General features: G+C 37.7%; 1 protein-coding gene across 11 annotated transcripts in view; it reads left to right on the top strand.

Moving 5' to 3' along the window:
• The window catches only part of NCOA2 (nuclear receptor coactivator 2), a 198085-nt gene that overhangs the window by 128113 nt on the left and 48477 nt on the right, over positions 1–21495 (top strand). For all 11 annotated transcript variants that reach the window (XM_061342862.1, XM_061342860.1, XM_061342857.1 and 8 more), the window contains 2 exons: positions 16245–16348; positions 20324–20501. In XM_061342862.1, the coding sequence (XP_061198846.1) occupies positions 16245–16348; positions 20324–20501 (282 nt within the window). The remainder of the gene's footprint in view (positions 1–16244; positions 16349–20323; positions 20502–21495) is intronic.

The raw sequence follows: 21495 nt of genomic DNA, 5'->3' as shown, positions 1-21495 counted from the left end.
AGAAGACTCTGCAGAGACCTTATTTTGCTCTTTCAGGATACAAAAGGGTCTTATATAAGACCAAGAGAGACTTTTTACTGAGGCCTGAGGTGACAGGACAAGGGACAATGGTTTTAAGATGAAAGAGAGTAAATTTTGATTGGACATTAGAAGAAATTTTTTACTGTGAGGGTGGTGAGGCAATCAAACAGGTTTTCCAGAGAAGTTGTGGGTGGCCTCATCATTGGACATTTTCAAGGCCAGGTTGGATGAGGCTTTGAGCAACCTGGTCTAGTGGAAAATATCCCTGCACATGGCAGGGGGAGTGGACTAAACGAATCTTTAAAGGTCCCTTCCAACCCAAGCCATTCTGTGATTCTGTGATTTTCCTGCTTCAAGAAAACAGACAAAAATAATCATCAAACTGGTAATCAAAATTGTGAGACCAGCAGTTAATAGGATTTAATGGATTGTTGTAATTTTTGCTTCCTAATCATGGTTTAAATCCTATCTGCCATTTTAGAATAAATGTAGCCTTGTTTCACAAAGTTAATGAGTCTGTTTACTTACCATCTGATTAAGAGATTTCAGTCAATTTTGTTACTATTTGTTTTGAATAAAAGCAATAAAAGAGTGGTCCTAAAGATCTTGATGTGCAGGCTGCAGACTAACCTGCAGGAAATGAGGCAGCTGTTGAAAATCCCTGATTCAACCATCCCTGCCCTCCTTCTGGACGTGAGTTTCCATTCCCTTCCTTACCCTGACAGGAGCATTTGTGAGTTTGAGTGGTGAGCCCGAGCAGGTTCTTTTATTTGACTGGGAGGAGAAGATCAGTCTCTACAAAGGTCCTTGGGGCCCCTTCCAACATGGGTCCAAGTGTGCCAGCAATGACTGAGCCATGGGCTATTGCCCACAGCTCTCTTGGTATTGTTGAGCATGGCAGAGTTTCAGGCAATGACTGTCACTTAACGTGTCTCTTGTATGTGGACTTCAACTTCGTCAATGAAGATTGACTCTAGTCATGATGGTTGACAGTTCTAATTTGCTTGAAGTTTTAGACCAGAAAGCTAAGCTTTGACTCCAAGTTTTGGTTCAAAGTTGAAAAGAAACTAAGTGTTCACTTCTAACTGTTAAAATAGTGGTCTTTTTCACGCAGAAACAGTAATTATGGGCAGCTGTTAGAGGAAAAGTTGTTTGTTTGTTTTGCATCTTACTTGTATTTTGCTTTTCTTTGATCTTTACTTTGTTTTCTTTCATAACTTCTAAATGATCAAAAGAGAAAATAATGCAAGGGAATGGAGCTTGGTTGTTTATTTTATGTTCTGTTGCTGCAAGGATGGTTGCAATCTAAGATGTCTGTAATACCAATGTTGGGGAAAGCTATAACAGATTGAGCATCTTCTCCTGCATGTAACATAGTTTGGGGGATATATCTCAAGTGTTCCCTCTTTGTTCTTTGCAGAAGTATTTTCATTGAAGTTTTGGTTTTGTTATTTTAAAATTTAGTGATCATAGAATGGTCTGTATACTTGTGTCTGTTATAGGAAAGATGGAGACATCTCTTCTTGCAATTTAGGATTTTGGAGGCTACCTCCTGGCAGATAGCGTTCTGTTCTCAGGTTGCACTTAAAACTGCTATTGCACACTCTAACATTTTTCTCCAGCAGTTTGTCGTGTAATCTCTTATGAACTATAAACATTATAAATGCATTTCGAATTCTAAATTTGGGGAAAAAATAAAATACAGAAATATGGGCTAACATCTAGCCTTCCACAGTACGAACTAAGCTCTCAAGCCTAGTGTTTCTCACCAGCTGCTTTGTCTTCAGAGGTGTCTGGTCAATAACAAACACTGATTTTAGGTGCTAAAGAAGAATTGGGAGCTTCTGATCTGGGTCTTAGTGTTTGTGTTTGTAGTCACTTATTGTTAGAATGTATGCAGTGTAAAAGGTGCTGACTATAGAACACTAGTGCTGCTTGCTGTGCACTTTAGGTTAGTGAATGCGATGTACTAATCTCAACAGTATGTAAAGCAAGTAAATGAGGAAGGAGACTTCATGTTACCTTAACTGTCTCTGTGGAGCTTAATTTATGGAATAGTAGATTAATTTGCTGGGAGTAGTGATGATACTCCAGTCAAAATAACATCATCTATTATAAGAAACCTAGCTTTTGTTACAAAGCTTTTTTCTTTTTAAAGACTGCAGCCTGAAAAGTGATAATATAATATTTACTCATAATAGGGTGCAGTGCTTTTCATACCATGTTTGAATTCTGAAAACCTGTGGATGCACAGCACATTGAAAGAGGTATTGATCAAAGGCTCCTCTGTGTTCAAACTAGAACCAAGATAATTGCATCTGTTCTAAGTCATGCATTTTGTTATTTGTGTCAAAGATTCTGCATATGGACAGTTAGTTAGAAACAGGGGTCCTTGAATGTAAAAAGACTGAGGATATAGAAAAACAATTACTGTTCATGTTTCAGTTTCTTTTATGAAAGCCCACAGTGTACAAATGGGGAAAAAAACATACTGAAGTTTGAAGGGTGATGTGGCAAATGATCAGTTACTTGCTCTGCTTGTACACTGTTGAATGTCCTCAGACAGATGGTTAGAAAGCCAAGACATGTATGCCTTCTGTTCCCTTTCATCATTGGAAGTGTTTGGCACATGTGTATGTATTTTGCAAGACAATGGATACTTCTAGTGTGTGTGCCACACTCTTAAAGACACACATGCTCTCCCTCTTCCCTCTGAAAGCAAGCCATTCTTTAGCTCACGCAAGATCAGAGCAACTGTCAGAAGATAAGTACATAAATTTAAGTTCTGCTAAAGTAGAAAACTTTCAAAGTAGATACTCTGTAACTGGAGGTGCTCCAGGTATTGCCATGTTATTTGAAATAATATCCATGTGCCCCTTTGGAGGAAACAGCAGTGCAGTACCTCTACTCACTGAGGCTCTATTCATCTTGAAGCAGAAAGGCACGTCCCTGCAAACCTTGCTTTGTTTACTGATGCAGAACAAAATGGAGCTACACAGTGTGCCCACCACAGAGGACTCCTTAACACACAAAGGCAGGATGCAGCCTAACAGCTGGAATCTGTGGCCAAAGCCAACTCATATGTAAGGTGTAGATTCTTAGTGGAACGTTAATTGAAATTTGAAGCAACTTAATGAAGATATTGGTAGTTTTTACCAGCCCTCCCAAACAGGTTTGAATGCCCTTCAAAATATATATTGTAACTCAGAGAAGGTTCTTGGCATCATGCAGGAGTCACTTGGTGGAACATTTTGGGCTGCGTTATAGAGATCTGTGTAGACAGTCCTTTGTCATCTTAAGCTTTGTGAGCATGAAAAGCAGTAGCTTTTTACTGGTACTTTTCCTTCTGAGGCATAATTTCCTAGAAAGACTTGGAACAACCTGCAATTCCCATGATCTTTCTGAAGGAGATGTCTTCCAGAGACAAGTTATTCTATGTCAAATTAGGTCTGGGCCTATGATCAACATAGAAGAGGAAGTTTGCTTTAATATAACAATTGATTCACTTGGAAATAAAAAATAAAAAAAAAAAAGAAAGAAGAGGAAGAGATACCAAGGTTGTAAGTTCTAAACATAGATCAGAAAACTCAGAGGATCCTCATTTAGATTTTTTCTTGGTTTGTTTGCTTTGGTTTTTGGTGGAAAAATGTTGAGGTATTTTGTGCCAATAGCATAAAATTCTTCCTGTCTTCCTTCTTTTGTACAAAACCTTTCCCTTCTAGCTAGGAGGAAATAGTTGAATGTTTATTTTTCTATCTTTAGTTATTTCTTAGTATCCCTCTTGACTTTTTTTACTATCTCTAGCTGTCAAAAAAGGTATTTTATGTAGAATGAATTTTCTTTGCTTTCCACTGTTTCTTCCTCTTCTCTTGAAGGTCTTTATTTTCCAGCCGTTCCTGTTTTCTCTCCTTTTTAATAATTGTCCTGCATTTTGTTTTTCAGTTCTTTCTCGGTTATGCTCTTTCATGCCTTCATTGTTCTTTAGCCATAATTTTGGGATCAGCATCACCATACCTGTGACAGTTTATTCAAATTTGCTGTCTTTCTGATATTGTTATTTCTCTTAGTGCTGCAGTAAGAAATCATTAAATAGTTTTAGGGTATGTGACAAAACTTACTAATGAGTTGCTGAGTGTTACACTGATTGATATCAAGGTTTATTGTGATTACTGTTAAGCTTGAAAGTTGAGGCTCCATCTGTGTAGCTGCTAGAGATGCTGATTTTAACTGAACATTATAATACAGCTTGTCAGGCCATTGTACTTAATGTTCAAATTATAATTATGTGTTTGCAATTGGCAATCTAAAATGTAAATATGCTCAGTAAGCTTTTTTGTTTGCTTGCTTTTTTTTGTGGCAGTGATACAGGCAGAGAAGCCAGTCCATAAAACCTTTATTAAATATAACTGAGGGAGGATATTGGTTTTCTCAGGGTCATTGTGAATTATGGTGCAAGAATCCTCTTCCTTTCCCCGAGCTCTGTAATGATCCTGGGAATTGTCATTTGTTCTTAGAAGCTCAGACAAGGGGTATATATCCTTTACGTCAACAGCTCAAACCCTTTCCAAAGGTGGGGGGTAGTTTTTTCTCTTGTGTTTTTTGTTTGCTTGAGGGGTGGAGGGTAGTTGTTCTTGGGTTTGTTTGGGTTTTTTTTTTTGGGGGGGGGGGGGGGGCGTGTTGTTTGGGTTTGTTTGTTTTTTTTTTTTGGGGGGGGGGAAATAAGGACTTTGGCCCAGATTGACAAATGGCATAGAATTTAGATCCTTACCTCAAATCCCTGTATCTTTAAATGTTTAGGCTCAAGTGGACCCATAATCCCATGGAAATAACTGTTATTTAACAGGTCTTATCTGTTAGTGCTTTAATGGATGAAGTGAGAAGCTGGCATCCATGTCCGTTTTTGCAAGCAAATGAGTAAATTGCCGGAGAGGAGAAACTTGAGGAGAAAGTTATGAATTATCACTTTTGATCTGATCTGATGAATGGGCTTGGCTGCAGACCTACATTACCAGCTTTTGTGCCAAGGGGACATGGAGCATCCTTTCCAGTGAGCTGCTTGTCATCCATGGTTAAGGGAACTGTTTTTAGGGCAGGTCAATTTTTCTTCTCAGGAGAACTGAGAAAATAGAGAAAGCAGTACTGTTTGAGTTTAATTATTTTTCTGTTTATGAATTAGACTGACTTGTTTAAGACTAGGTGCTGATCCCAACTTCATGACTCTGAAATAGAGAACAAGAAATGGTAATGCTTAAATAATTATGTTGTAAGTATGGTTCAGTCTATTGAAGGGAGCCTATTTGTACCTATCAGTTCTATTAGTAGGCATTTTAAGATGTGACAGAACAAATTAATGTAATTGAGGTAAGTGACTTTGTCTGGATGTAAATCTTAGCAACAAGATAAGCCAAGCTTTTCTGGGGTAATAAAAAAAGATCTTTTAATTTTAGAGAACATCTTAAATGATAGGTGTTAATAGTCATTACCAGCCTTCCAAGAGCCATGTACCTGAAGTAAGGTAGCCACTGCTGAAATATATGAAATTAATCTGAAACACTGTTTCACAAAGGATTTGGATTAAAACATTCCTTTAAGTAGGAATTATAGAATCATAGAATAGTTAGTGTTGGGAAGTAGTAAACAGGTTCTTTTAGGAAGCTTTTGTTTTTCCTTCGGCTTTCCTTGCAGTAATAGGAACACTTTCAAAATTGACTTAAATATTTGGCTGTAGCCTGTGGTGGTGGGTTAGACAAGCAAGAAGAGGGGCTTCAGCTTCTATTTCTGAACACTGGGTTATTATAGGAAGAAAACTTTACTCAATGATTTAGAGCTTTTTTGTAGAAGATCTGCTATAATCTGGATTATTAGAAGCTGTAGGAGCCCTGTTATACATGTTAACATGGACACATTAAATTAAACTTGTTCTGTTCTTCCTTAGCTGTCTTCAATTATCTGAGCTCCATTTTGGCCTACTCTTTATTATGGAAACTTTCTTTCATAGGCTCATGGGGAGCCCATGATCCATCATATTTCTTGTTGGTATGCCATATTAGGTCTCTTGAAAACTTTTGCAGTCATTGATGGCAACTTATAAAAGCAAAAAGATCTTTGCCTGTTGGTGTGTCAGAAAGATTTATCTTCAGCATCCTAAAATAAATAAGAGATTTTGTAATCACAACGATGTGGCATTCGAAGAAAGGGAGTCATCTGTTTCCTTTTAACAGTTGGTTGAGTATGTAAGAGTAAGGCTTCAAGGAACGGAGTCTGTCTAGATTAATATTCCTTTCCAGCATGTTATTTTGGCCTAAGTTTTGGAAACCTATAAGTTTAATTAGCTTGGCAATTGCATCCGCAGATTCTAGTCTAAAGAGTGTTAACTCTTGTGTCTTTATTTTCAAAATCTTGCCTGTGTTTTTACGCGTCAAAGAACCAACAGGAGAGCTGTTAACTTTCGTGAAAGCAATATATTGTTTCTAAGATAGCGATGGAGCCCTGCTTTGGAAAAACTTATCAGATCCTGCCGTATTTCTTGTCTTTGAACACATTAATAATGTTTTTAGAGATGAATTATCAAAACAAGATGACGTTACTCATTGAGTAAATATCTAACACTTATAAAACTCTAAATGCCAAAAAATACAGCTAAATTTTCTGTCCTAATTCACTACATACCAAAGAAAATAATTACTTTTCTAAACTGAGTGATGCCAAATATTTGTGTCTAATATTTCAGTGCAGATGTCAGTTAGCTTGGCTCTTTTATTAGAAATTCTGCCATACTAATGTACCACATTTTAAGTCAGTGCTGATGGGTGCATGGTGTTTGTTATCAGGTACAGCTGAGTAGTTTACGTGATTGAAGTCATCTAAATACCAACAGAGGTAAAACTGTTTCATGGATATATGTTTGCGTATACAGCTACAGATACATATGTTTGAATCTGCTTATCTGATTTTAGAATAGAATAGTAAGTGACTGATAAAATTGAGGGTATTTTGGGGTAAGGCACCCGTAGGGATGGACAATGTGTTTAATCTGCTATGTGCATTCCTTTGTTGTCTAAGTACTGTATTTTAGGCGTTATAAAATAGTCTAAATTACACTGCAGCCAGTCAGAGATTGGAGATTATATTGGTTACTACACATTCCTAGGAAACATAGGTGCAAAAAAAAAAAAAAAAAAAGAAACTAACAAATCAAACCCCAAACAAACAAAACCAACCCCCCCCCCAGCATTTAATAAAACATTTTAAACCGATAAAAATTACAAATTCTCAGCACCATCCTGGATTTTGGCCTTTTGTTAAGGAAGTCTCCTGGGCAGGTAGCACCTTTGATGATTAATTTATTTATGCTCTTTCTCTAGTCAGTCAGTATAACTGGAAAGATAGTGGTCTTTTTGGAGAGAAGGGAAAGGATATAGCTTAAAAACATCAATATATACACACACATTCAATTTGTCAGCTTGCAGGTTAAGCACATCCTTTCATTTTATATAAGAGTGTATGTTGAATGTACGCAAATATTTTAATAAGTTAAGACCTGTCTATAAATTCTACAGGAGGAAAACTACACCCAGTTACATTCTTTTCCACTTTTTTAAAAAAACTAAGTGGAAAAGGTCAATGTTGCAGCATGTCCAGTGGTTCCTGTTTGTAATGGAAGCTTAATTCTACATTCAAGAGATGAAAAATAACTTTCCACTCACAGTGTGGTAGTTTGACATATCATAGAATCATAGAATAGTTAGGGTTGGAAAGGACCTTAAGATCATCTAGTTCCAACCCACCTGCCATGGGCAGGGACACCTCGCATTAAATCATGCCAACCAAGGCTCTGTCCAACCTGGCCTTGAACACCACCAGGGATGGAGCATTTACAGCTTCCTTGGGCAGCCCATTCCTGTGCCTCACCACCCTCACAGTAAAGAATTTCTTCCTTATATCCAGTCTAAACTTCCCCTGTTTAAGTTTTAACCCATTACTCCTTGTCCTATTACTACAGATCCTAATGAATAGTCCATCCTCAGCATCCCTATAGCCCCCTTTCAGATACTGGAAGGCTGCTATGAGGTCTTCACGCAGCCTTCTCTTCTCCAGGCTGAACAGCCCCAACTTTCTCAGCCTGTCTTCATACGGGATGTGCTCCACTCCCTTGATCATCCTCACAGTTTAAAATGAGGCATGGGGTGAGAAATAGTTTCTGGATTCAGGGCTTCTTTTAGACTCACTTTAGATTCCACTGAAATGGTAGGATGACAGTTGTCCTTTCGTGTCTTTATTTCTAGTATTTTTATTTATCAGTAATCTCAGCAGGAAAATTATTTTACTTGCTGTGTTTTGTGTTCTTAATGTGTGCTGGGGATGGATCACGCCATTGAGGACTTTGGGCCCCAGATAGGACACTTTATTCTTCAGTTAAGTAGCAGCAAGTGTGTTGTAATTCTTCAGTTCCCCAGTCCTTAATTTACCAGAAACTGGTGACCTTCTGAAGTAATTTCAGATGTGAATAATCTTTGCCAGTGTGTTTGACAGACGAATCTGGGAACAGTAAGTACATATTTCTGCAGATAATACTATTTTTGTAAATAATGTTGTCACTTTTAGTTGTCACTGTTAAAATCAAGAGATAGAAATCTCCGGAGAAGATATTTAAGTGCGTTTATGAAGGGTGAGACTCACCCTCAGTGCTCTGAATGGAACTATGTGCCAGGAGTGGGGGACTGAAATCCTCCAGTTCACAGGGCTTAGAGCCAACTGGCTCCTGGGGTGAGGAGAGGAGGGAGGAGGCATTTCCATTGCTGTTGCATGTCCTCTTCCTCACTTCCAAGACACAGACCATTGAGTTCTGTAATAATGAAAGAAAAAAAAAAAAAAAGGATCATACATGTGGTGACAGAAAAGACAGGCAAAATGAGAGCTGGGAAGAGAAGAACCCAAAGAAAAGGTAGTAGCATGCCTATTAAAGTATTTAGCAAAAAGTACATACAGAGATACTAGACTTCTTTCTGTCCAGCAGTTAAATAGTATTCTTGGCGAGTTGAATTTCATTTGTTTTGTCCTTGTTCCAGTTTAGCTGAGCTGGGGGCAATTATTTCTCAGGCAGTACTTCTTATAGAAGTTGCATTGGGTGACAAAAATGCTGACTTGTAGAAAAAGGAATGATGGAGACATGTAAAAATTATTAAGAGAAATGAAACTAGTATTAATTTTATCTATTATTACTTCCGTTTATTGATATTCCTGAATCCATCATGGTTTTCCAGTGCTTGTTTTACTTTCAGCGTCCATGAAGATTTTATACACTGGATACTGTTACTGAAGTTTCTAGGAGCAGATATCTCTCAAAGTTTGAAAAACTCCACTGGAAGTTTGCTGCTTGTATTTGATGGTTTTGAGAGAATGCAATGTGGAGCTCATTTCTTACTGATGCTTCTTTACAGTGGGAAGGTGGGACGAGCAGGTGTGGGACGGGAAAGCAGCTGTGCCAATTAATAGTTGAAAACACCACAAGGAAGGATTCGCAAGGAAGGATTCTCGGTGTTTTAAGTGCTATTACTCCTGAGCGAGTAATTGAGCTTACAGCTTTCCAAGGGCTTTTAGCTTAAGCCCTAGGGTCATTTACCATTTAAGTGTGCTTCCACCAGCAGTAGTAAATGTGAAGCTGAACCATGTGGTTGTGATGAATGGAGGCATGGGTCCCTGCTGGGCTGGGTGGGAGAGCAGGTGGGCGGGCATGGGGTCCTTTCCAGATGAAGGTGATCCAAGTTGTGCTAACAAGAGGGCTGTGTGTTGGGGAGGTGGGCAAAGCCATCCTCTTAGATTGCTCGCATTGAATAAACGTGCTGAGAAAAAGTGCAGCTGTGCTTTTTTAATATGCACTGCAGGAGATTTCAGCAGCCTGATGATATATCGTGCATTAATGTTGAAAAGATAAACACATTTGGAGAGCACAGGAAGGCCTTGTGTTTTTATGTTAGCAGAATGCTTCCTAATGAATAAGAACGTGCTGCTGGCTTCACAGAGCCATATGGCAGCTTTTCTAATTTTAGTTCGGTGCAGATGCATAATTCTCCCTTGTTTTACCTCCTAAAACCTTCCTGAGATGTTGCATAGTTCTTCCTGTAAGACGTGATCTGTAGTTTCTGGGGGAAAAAATGTATTCAGGAGTCTAATAGCTTCTTTGCTCTGGACAGATGCATGCTGTATGATGAAAAAGCAACCTCACTACATAATCACTTCCCTAAAATAGTAGCTAACTTTACTCACAGGGATAGGATAATCTGGTCTTAAAATTGATTGCTGAAATAGTTACTGTTTCTTAGGCACTGGTCTTTTGAAAAATTACTTGTTTTCAGGGAATGAAAACAACTTGCGGTCAAGTCAATGGGAACTAGGTAAGGAACGTGAATGTGGGTATCAAGTTCCATATGAGCCATGGATCATAGTGCTTGGAATTGCGCAGCTCCAAGGCAGAGCTGTTTTCCCTGCCTGTGGTTGACCAGCATCAAAATAGCTTACACGTTCTTCACTGCTTTGCTTCATTATGTGTAGTGATCCAGAGCTACTCATGGGTCCAAACACAAGCTTTTCTTTTTTTGTTTTTTTTGGGGGGGGGGGGAGTTGGAGGGGATTAGGGGTGGTTTTATTCAAGTTCATGCATCTGAAGGTACTTCTTGTATAACCTTACTCATGTTAGAAGCCTCCTGTATGTTACCACAATGGTTTCTATTGGAAGGGACCCTAAACATCATCTAGTTTCAAGCCCTTGCCATGGGCAGGAATACCTTCCACTAGACTAGGTTACTCAAAGCCCTTTCCAACTTGACCTTGAAATATCATGACTTAGCAATATCATTAGTCAATATTATTACTTAGCAATAGTCATACACAAATGTTATTAAATCTAATATATCAAATGCTATTACATCGAACATCTAAAACTGTAATGGCAACTAAAATTTAGCAGTTTGCTAAGTATACTTTCTATTATATATTAACATTAGTTTTTTATACTGTACCCTTATCTTTGGCCAGTTGCATGCTTTTACTGCTTCCTTAGCTGTTTGTTTGGATTTTATTTTTGCATGGCAATTCAGGAGGGATCAAAAGTATCACACAGGGTAAAATTACAAATATGAATGAGGCAAGACAAAATGCATGCAAAGAATCAAGAAGATAAGTTGTTTTCAAGGCAGTTGCAGTGTAAAATTTCATTGCATGTTTAAACATACAGCATTTACAATCACTTTCAAGTGATGTTGCTGTTACTGTTATAAGGATTTTTCTTTATCCATGTGATTTTTCTAGTGTGCAGAGTTGAGTTTTCTGGTATCCCTTATAATAAAACTCATATTTTTACCTATTATTATATAAATGAGGGTATATGATTTGAGAAGGATGTGGCATTTCACTAGCAATTTCAGAAATTTATGAAGAATAAGAATTGTATGTGGCACCTGAGAAAACCTGTTTTAAACAGTATTGGATCATAAATTTCATTCTGCCTGTTACAGTTGGGTTTTTTTGTTCTCTTGACCTCTTTCCTCAGCAATTTTTAGAGCCCTGTCCAGGGTTTTACCAGCATCTCTTTTTTGATCCTCTTTTTCTGTGAAGAACTAAACTAAATGTGTCTTGATGTAAATTTTCTCTTTTAGATTATGCCTCATCTTTCTGCAATCCCAACAGAGGCTACAGTTTTATTCTTTACTTTGAAAATACATTTTGGTTTTACAGAGAGCATAAAGGGGGAAATAGTTCTGTAGCTGGTTCCATTAAGGAAGTTGGAGTAGAGCTTGAATATAAAGAAAGCTTTTGGGGTGGTTCAACTGGTCCTACCTTCCCACCTATAAGAAGGGAGGATTTGAAACACAACCAAGAGAAGGCGATGCCCATCAGTAGCACCTTCTGAGTCTGCTGTCAGAAATCCAGAAAACTGACATAGCTTGAGTTGGGAGGATGGAAAACTGAAAAGGCCTCCTAAGTTAAAACGTAGCAGGAGACTTCAACCTATTGCTTTTGGCTTCTCTTCTCTGACTTACGGATTTCTGTTAAACTAATGTGATTTCACAAAGGTTTGCTTTCAGAATCTGGAATGAGCTGCAAATAGCTTGAGGCTTTCCCACTGATAAATTTGTCAGAAAATATTTTTCCCTTCTTTCTTCTGTATATTAATATAGAAAAGTAAATACAGTTTATGAACACTAGGAAGATGCTCAGTTGAAAATATTAAGAAGTATTTTAGTATATTACTCCTGACACAGTTATAAACATATCCACAGTTTAAATTACATACATCACTAATATGCTACATAATTGGATGTATATATCCTTTGTAGTGTGTCTCTCAGGAGTACTTCTATTCTATTTGAATTTTTTTCTCTCTCTCTGGGCTAAACTCTTAATTGAGCAGAGCTAATAATTATTTCATGTGTGTGAAGTTTGTTCCACTGTAATTTAGATAAAATGCACTTAATCCCTGGTAGCAATATTCATAAGGATGGGACCAGTTTCTAATATAATGCTCCTTCTCCATCAGAGAATTCCCTATGTGGAGGTGAAGCCACGGGAAGCCCCTTTCCACCCTGCTCACTTCCTCTCCTGGCACAAGGCTGTATTTCTTTTTCCATGCTAAACTTCTGCTCTGCTTTAGCCGCTGTGCCTGTAGGATGCCTGGTAACAATTTCCCAGTGCTTTACATTTGAACAGGGGCATCGCTGTTCTAAGAGGCAGCATCACTGAAAGGTGAGATCAGGGAACCAGCTCCCCCTCTCCTGTGAGTGGCTGCATTGGAAAAATCTAGCAGCTGTGGTTAGTCACAGGGTAATACCAGCAATTCCCATGGGGCTGGAAAAAAGGCTTCTGAGAGGCTTTGCAAGATTGGGCCTCTGCAGTTATTTTCCTAACCCCTAGCATTCAAAAATCATTACTCTAGTGTAGAAATAATAAACTCTCTGTGCTTTTGATTTGTTTGTAGGGCCCCCAGTGAACCTAAAAAAGATAGGAGAAGTAAAAAAAGGAAAAGTAAACTTTACGTTTTTGCACCAGTTCTTAACACCAGAAGCTGGAGCTGTTAAGAAAAACAAAAAATACTGACTTGTGAGAAATGTGTGAGTGTTGTCGGCACTAGAAATTCGTGTATCAGTTGTTTCTTTTCCAGTGCTCCTGCAACAAATTTTTGTCCTCAATTAGTCCCACGTGCTGCATTGCTGAAGAAAAGATTTGCATTTCAAGACACTCCTCATGCCTGGCTGTCAGGATGACACTGCTGACAGGGTTTGCACTTACTTTTCCTGTATGTGCTGATAAGAGTCTTCACAAGCAGCTTTCTGGTTCTGTCAAAAATGGATAATTTATTCTGTAGTTGAACATTATCAGTAGGTACAGTTTATAACATCAACAGAAACTACTGATGGTCCTACTCAGAGGTTGTCTGAGGCCATTGGTTTCCTATACAGAGCCACTAAAATAAATGTATAGGGACCTGTGGCCTGAATGTGTAGCCTCTTCTAAGCTCTCCAGACACTTAATTTCTTACACAATTAAGTTACAGATCCCATTATGAAGTCCATCATTTTGAAGCACTAGTGATTTATAAGTATTTCAGAATGCCTAGCCGGACATCATGAGTAGTGTAGTGTACATTGTCACCATCACTGGGAGAGGCGGGTAAAAAACATTTGTGTCTAAATAGTATTTTCATATTTTCTCCATTCATACAACTCTTTTCTTGAGCAAGTACTGTGTTTATTGATCCCAGAAAGGTGTTGGGCCCTCTGTGGAAAGGCACGTCTAAGGGAAAAGAAAATGAAGAGGTTGAATGGTTGTGATAATGGAACAGGAGCCGCTGGGGATCAAAGGGTTGAAACAGAGAAACAGGGAACCATTTCCATGCTGCTGTCAGAGACTGTATGTGAGACTTGAGGCTTGAAAGGTCCTTGGTCTTACTTGCTATTGCAGCTTCTGTGTTGATTGCCATCATAGTAATTGAAAACTTTCTTTTTCTCTCTATAAAACCTCAGATGTGTGCATGAAAGAGAGCAGTTGTTCTGATAGATATGTTATTGGTGGTTTGTATGAACTCCTAATTTTAAGAGTAAAAAAAAATCTTCAGCAAATGTTTTGTGTTAGGTTAAAAATAGTCAGTAAAAGTAGTCTCTGTGAAATGAAGGAACACTGTAATGAATGTGCTTTCACACCATTGCTGGACAATATCTGCTGCCCCTCCATTTCTAGCACATAGAGAATCACGTTCTCTGATACTCAAGATGGTATCAATGGATGAAGCAGTGAGGGGATGAAAGCAGGAAACTGGTATCTGTATCCATTATAATATTTTGCAGTGTGAAACCAGAGATCACTTTCTGCTACCAGGAACAGATGGGAAACAATATCATCACTGATTTTATTAAAAGCTCAACCCTATTTTTGGCATCTTTTAGAATTCTTTCACAATTTTTAGAACATGTTTTCAGAATCGCATCATCATATGGTGCCACTTCTGCTATATTGTAGTATGGGAAGGATTGTTCAGTTTTTCTCTGTTGCACCTAATCTCTGCTTTTTGCCAAAAGAAGAAGAAATAAAAGAGAAAAAAAAATAAAGAAAGAAAAAGAATTAAAAAATTCCCACTGCAGTTGTCAATCAAACCCAGAAATACTGATTTTGTATCCTGGTGAGCTTAAGTGACAGAGGAAAGGTTAATAGTTATTTCTATCAGATTATGCTGATCGAAGTGATTTAAAATCTTTCCATTAGTTGCAGCAGTCCATCTACAGAACAATTTTGTTTTATCATTATTCACAATGGTGTTATAACGTGTATGAACATACCCTAAGAAGACAGGTAAGATTTTAGTGGATCTTTATTTGTGAAAGTGAGAAACGGTAGAAGTCTGGGATGAGACAGCCCAAATGACCAAAGCCTTATTGCCAGCAGGTGAGCACTGATAGAAGAGCACACAGGGGTTCTCAGAAGCAGTTCCTTTATTGTATGTCTAAGCAGAGTATATTCACACTGACCTTATAACCTCTGCCAAGGAAATTGTTCAGAGAAACTTTGGCTGCAGTATTGCAGATCTACAGATAGTGGAAAATACTGTACATTTGGATACATTTCAATTTGTATGACTGATGCTTTTATTTTCACTAAGGGTTATTTTCCAAAGATCCTTTGCTCCATCTGCACATGGTGCTTTTGGTAATTCGTACAGTGAATCTTCTGGTTTATTGTTGTAGAAGGCAGAAATTCCTGTTATCATAATTTCAGTGTGCTTTCATGTTTATTAAAACAATCTAATGCATAATATTAAAAATAAGATATCTGATTATTTCTAATATCCTAGATTGTAATATAACACTAGCTTTTACATAATTGCTTGAAAAAAGACTTTTAAGTATAGAACTAGCAACATTAAGTTACAATGTAGAATATGTATTTTGTGTAGTGATTTGTTATTTTTATTATTTCTCTCTTAAAACCAATATCATACTTGGAATAGAAACATTAATACAGCCCATTACTTTATAGGAACTATAAACTCTTTTGATTTGAAAGTTCCAGTGTGTATGACTATTGGTTACATTTGGAGTGGGGTATGATGTGTTTCTCTGTATATATCATATTGCAGTATGTGGCATTATGTTCCAGAAACCTTAAATCATTATTTTCTTGCCTGTAATTTTCAAATACAGCACTTGAAATTGTATGTAGTTTTAATAACATATTGTAAATAAGGCAGTATGAAAATTATGTGATAGTAAAAATGTGGGTGGAGGCATGGGAATAGAAAGGAGGCTGCTGTTTCTCAGTACTGGAACAGTAGATTGCAGACTTATGTTTTCCCCTCTATATATAGCAGTTGTGGAAAAGTTGTTCAGCTGTGAGCTTTGCATGCTCTTGTAGATCAGCCTTTTAATACACCTTGATCCTGGCTTTTACTCATTACACCTTCATAAGGAGCCCTTGTCTTTGCCCAGCAGTATGTTTTGTAGTTTAGTAAAATCTCTATCATAGAAACAGCAGGAATTATTTGTGTCATAAAACTTCAAAACTAAGAGGCAAATATACTAGTTATGCTTCTGTTGAGTCATTATGGGAGACTATTTAATCTCATTTTCAGAATTGATGCACTGTAACCATTTCATAGCTATTCTCAGTGGTCTGTGGGCTCTTTTGTATCACTTAGCACTTCTCTGTCATTTAACACATAGTTTTCTTTATTGCAGAAAAAGCAGCAGCAGCTAATGAAGATGAAGTGCAAAAAGCAGATGTTTCATCTACGGGTCAGAGTGTCATCGACAAGGATGCACTTGGACCAATGATGCTTGAGGTGAAGAGCACAAAATTCCTATATTTCCACCAGTTCTGCTCCCCCTAGGATGAAGAGCAGTGTAATAAAATGGAAAAGTGCAGTCAGAGGTCGTTGTAAAGAAATGTTGAAGGGAAACAAGCCATCCTGGCTATTTAGGATTATGTCATTTAAGAGCAGGCAGAATATTTCTATTGGATTCAGTGATGCAACTCTCCATAACTTGGGGTAGGGAAAGGCAGAGAAAGAGGTAATTCTGTTTCTGTGTAATGCAGAAGATGTGGGGGGCTTCAGCTGGTTGCAAGTCTTCGGTGTCTGCATGTGCATATTTTATTTGTTCTAAGCCACAGATCTGGAAGACATATTTTACCTAATATACATTACCTACATATACAGTAGTATAGATATGAATGATCCTTCCTCTAAAATTGCATATCATTGCTATACTGTTTTAATGGTTTATCATTTCAGCATTTACAGCATGTCTCTTTTCCTCTAGAGTATGAAAGTAATTTAGGAAATCTTTTCAAGACATGCATTTTAGTTTGTTCAGTTAAGCTTTCTGCCTGATTTTAGCTGTTAGTTTGATATCCCAAAAGGCTGCATGGTTAAAACCTAGCTTCTAAATGTATTGCTGGTAATGTTGGATAGGTATGTTACCTGGGATCCTAATGTCATATGCTACTGTCCTTTGGCACCACTGCTTTATCCGCTTAAGTTCACTTGCAAACTGCTTAGTCCTGTTCTGGCTGGACTTTATCTCTAAGGGAGAACATTACTTTAGACAAAACACAAACTCTGAATTGGGCTGAAGGAACCAACTTTGGCAGAAGCATAATTATTCCATCATTTCTGAATGTTGCAGGAACAAAATGCAGGTTATAGCATTTTTAAGTATTTACATTATTTTTCATGATTTGTTAGATGAAAGCCCTGTTTTCCATACTATGTGCAAAATAAAGGCTCCAAAATTACAGTACTAAGCCGATTAGTAGACAGGTTGAGTGAAAACTTCTTTGAAAAGTAAGGGTAAGAATTTATTTAATATTTATTATACATGCTCACTGAATCAAATGTTGTTGGTTTTGCTATTAAACAAAGTTAAATAGTCATCTCTTACATTGCTATGTTAAAATTTATCTCTAATTTTCTATTAATTTAATTGTAAGGACCTGTTTTAATCAGAGGGAAAATAAGGATAAGGTGGGGTTTTTTCCCTGGCTTATCTTGCATGATTGGCTATTGCAGCAAACATGACATGTAAAATCACCCGTCTGTTCCATTATTCCATTTAATTTAGTTTTCCTTTGCAGTAAAACCATTGCATATTAACAATGAAAGATTGTGGAACTAAATTAATAAACCAGAGTCCTTTTCCACCAAGAAACTTAAAAGGACTGAAAGTTGCTATATGTTTGCTGTGAGAAGAGTACAGATACTTTCTAAAAGATTTAAGTGGCTCAGTGCATTAACTTGCTCAAAAGCCTGTTGCTGCTTACCTACAAGATTATTTTATTAACAGAACAGAAAGAAATGGGAGATTAGCATATAAGGCCCTGTGTTACTCTAGTCTTAGATGACCACTTCTGTGGTCAAACCAAGAAGCATCGTAAGGTAGCAATATAGAGCATCTCCTTGCCAAATATGTTGCCATAGTAGGAAATAGGGAAAACTGAAGGCTATTGTGGGATGCCAGTAACTGTCATAATCTCTTGCTTGCCATCCCTGCCTTTGAAAGTTTTCTCCTTAGGACTGCAATAAACATCTGCTATGGCTTTGGTTTTGCGATCCCTTTGAACCATTGTAAGTGCTGACTGATGCCAAGCAGAGTAGTTCAGCCAAACCCACACCCTTCTGCCAGCTCTAAACACAATGTGGTTTCATGATGGGCCAGGTCAGGGACTGATGTTGACCGCATATTTTTTTTTCATTCCTCTTTTTTTTTCTTGCATTAGTTTTCATCTAACTCAGTTCTCTCTGGTCCAGCTCTTTATATCCTCAGATGGTACAGGGAGCTGTCATGATGTAGAAAGGACTTAACCAAAGAGGTCATGCTTTCATTGGCTTTGAGCAGTGGTGAAATGCAGTCTCAGACACTAATCCATTGCAGAGATGGTGATAGAAAATTGTATTAGAGCCTCAACTAATTAAATCTTCTAAATCATTGCTGTTTAAACTAAATACTAGCCTGCAGGAAAATGTTATGAATATTATGAAGGTATGTGGAAAGGAGGGAGCTCTCCAAAGAAAGTGAATTTAGAGAAGGAACCAAGAATGATCAGAAACAAGAAGGCAATGAAAAAAAAATGAAGTTAGAGATCAGAATTTGTGGCAATTAACAGAGGAAAAAAAGACCTAGTTTATCTGAGAGGCAATCAGGAAAGATATATACTTGCATATTTATTTGTGGGGTTTATTATTCTGTAATTTAAAAATAGAACAAACAAAGCATTTGGCAACCATTGGCTCAGCCACTCTGCTTATTGTGCTTTCACTATCCCTTCCCTTTAGCAAAATCATGAACACAAGCTCCAGGGAAGGGCCTCTGGAGCTTGTATAGTCCTAGCTCCCTCTGAAAGCAGTTCAAACTAGAGCAGGTGGCTCAGGTCCCAGTCCAGCCAAAGTCTGAATATCTATCAAAAATGCTGTATGCCTGTATACACTTGTTATGGCAGCTCCTCCTTGTTAGACTGTTTTGCAGTGAGTTGTGTTCAGGTTTAGTATTGATCCACTCGATTTTAATTAAGCCATAATGGATCATGGGTTTCCTGTTTTTCTGACTTGTTTCTGTCCCTGGAGATGCAATAGCTAACAGTTGTTCTAGGGATTTCTCACCAGTCCGTCAAGAGGTGGATAAATCAAGCAAAGCTGCCAAAGTCTGTATGGGTTAACTGTTAATTGAATGCTTAGACCAAAAGCTTTGGTGCTTCGTGTTTAAATGTATCCTCCTTTATTTGCCTGTATAACATAAAGCTAAGAGGGTTGTATTCTGAAGTAGTTGTGCAATCCACAGTCATGTTTGCATCTTAAGGAAGTTTGCAAGAGAAGTTCTTACTGATACTGAAATTTTTGCTTACCCTCATCAGATAGCAGTACTGTAGTATTTGGCTTAGGCTTCATATGACATACACCAGATATCTTGGCAAGAATGCTGCAGCTGAGTTGTCACTGTCACAAGAGATGGGGGAGGGGGGGTAGGGAACCAGTCAGCAGAACTGATTCATTTAGGCACTTCCTCGCAGAAACTTTAAAGTCCTTTGGAATACCATGGAGCTGAGTTGAAGAGGTAAAAGTCTGGTTCCTGTTCCCTGGATCATGTGTGGACTGAACTAAACTGGTGTCACACAAAAAAATGAAAGCAGTTCTGGGAGTAGACTAAAGTTGCTTCACTGCTCATTGCCTCCTCTCAGCTCCCGTTGCTCTTCTTTTAATCCCTTGTGTTCCTGGCTGCATGGGCATCACTTCTCTGAAGATACACTGCTGGGGTGGGGAAAGAGCCTCTCTCTTTTTTTTCCTCCCAGTTTTTCTTGCCGTGTGCATGTCCATTTTGCAATGTGTTTTCCTGGAATCAGTCTCCTTGTGCTGCATAGAGGAGCAAACAGGCTCTAGGTTTAGCAGAACCAGCTTCTGGACCAGGTCTCTTACTTCATAGGCAGGCAGATAGATAGCAACCTCTTCTTCCATTATTTTTGCTTGCTTGTTTGTTTGGGGTGGGCAATTTGGTTTGTTTTCATGTGCGGGTTTCATGATTTTGCAAGGTGTGCACCTTTCAGTGCTTTTACACTGGTTTGATGTAAGATTAGATGCTCAGTCTGAAATGTGTCTTTCGCTATTACAGACAAGAATATAAGAACTGGGATGGATGCAGAAAGATTCAGCTTGTCATCAGAAGGGAATATTTACTTTCTGTTTATTTTGTTATTAATATGTTATTAACTGTGTTTCTCTCCCTCATTCTCTTTCTCTTCGTGTGTGCCGTCCTATTTTTTCCTTTAGGCCCTAGATGGGTTCTTCTTTGTAGTGAACCCAGAAGGTAACGTTGTGTTTGTATCTGAGAATGTGACACAGTACCTGAGGTACAACCAAGAAGAGCTAATGAACACAAGCATATATAGCATCTTGCATGTAGGGGACCACAATGAATTTGTCAAAATCCTGCTGCCAAAATCTTTAGGTATATATCTTTTCCTCATATCATACCATTATTTATTTAACTTTCTTTTCATAAATCAGTATTTCAGTAACTTAAGTTAATGTCCTTTCACTACTTACAGTTTCATCATATACACTATTTATTTTTAATGTATATATAGGCCGTATAAATGATTAATATTATTCTCAAAAGCATCCTCTGCTCTCTTCAGATTCTTATTTCTTAAAATTACTCTCAGTAACTTATGTTAGCTGATATTTTTAATGGATCTCCAGAGTGAATCACTAAAAGGCGCATTAGCTATGTGAACTCTGATAGTTCTCTGTCTAGGCTGGTTATGCTAAGAATGGACCAAGATAGCGGGAATATAAAAGAAAAATTAGAAAACTCCTTATGCTAGATTTATTAATTTTTTTTTAGTCTAACCAGTATTTGCCTTTGCCTTTCAAAAATGTTTTTGTTAATTGCAACCATTTTTATATTCATATTAGTATTGGTTTTAATGTTACTGGGTTTTGGAAGAGGTAAAAAAAAAAAAAAGAGAAAGTAAATACTGGGTGCCTCAGTTACAGAATTTTAAAAGGTATTATGTATTTCACTTTAGCATTTATGACTTTACTTCTAAACTCTGAAGAATCAAGAATGTAAATGACCAAACCCCATAAATTACTGCCTTTATTGCATTTTATGATTGAAGAGGGCAAGTGAAGAGTATTTTAAATATGACCCTGTATTTCCTTATGTGATGTTACATTAATTCACTCTGATGTCCAGTACCTATATTTGTGCATCTCAGGATTTTGTTTCCTTTTTTACTTGCCTTAAGCACTGTGTCAGGCTTCAGTTCTATCCATCGCTGCACCCAGGTCATTCTGATCCCTTCAGTCTTTCCTGCTGTAGTTGACACTATGTTTTAATATATTCCCGGTTGTATTGCTTCCTGGGTTTGTAAATGCATGTTAGTTTTTCTTTCTATTTCTAATCTGGGCACAGATTTTAAACAATGCTGCCATCT

The sequence above is a fragment of the Neopsephotus bourkii genome, unplaced genomic scaffold, assembly GCF_033783945.1.
Source record: "Neopsephotus bourkii isolate Nb327-2 ecotype Australia unplaced genomic scaffold, CSIRO-AGI_Nbou_v1 NB_1820, whole genome shotgun sequence".
Taxonomy (NCBI): domain Eukaryota; kingdom Metazoa; phylum Chordata; class Aves; order Psittaciformes; family Psittacidae; genus Neopsephotus; species Neopsephotus bourkii.
Note: the sequence above shows the minus strand (reverse complement) of the source record. Positions and strands in the feature narration are given on the sequence as shown.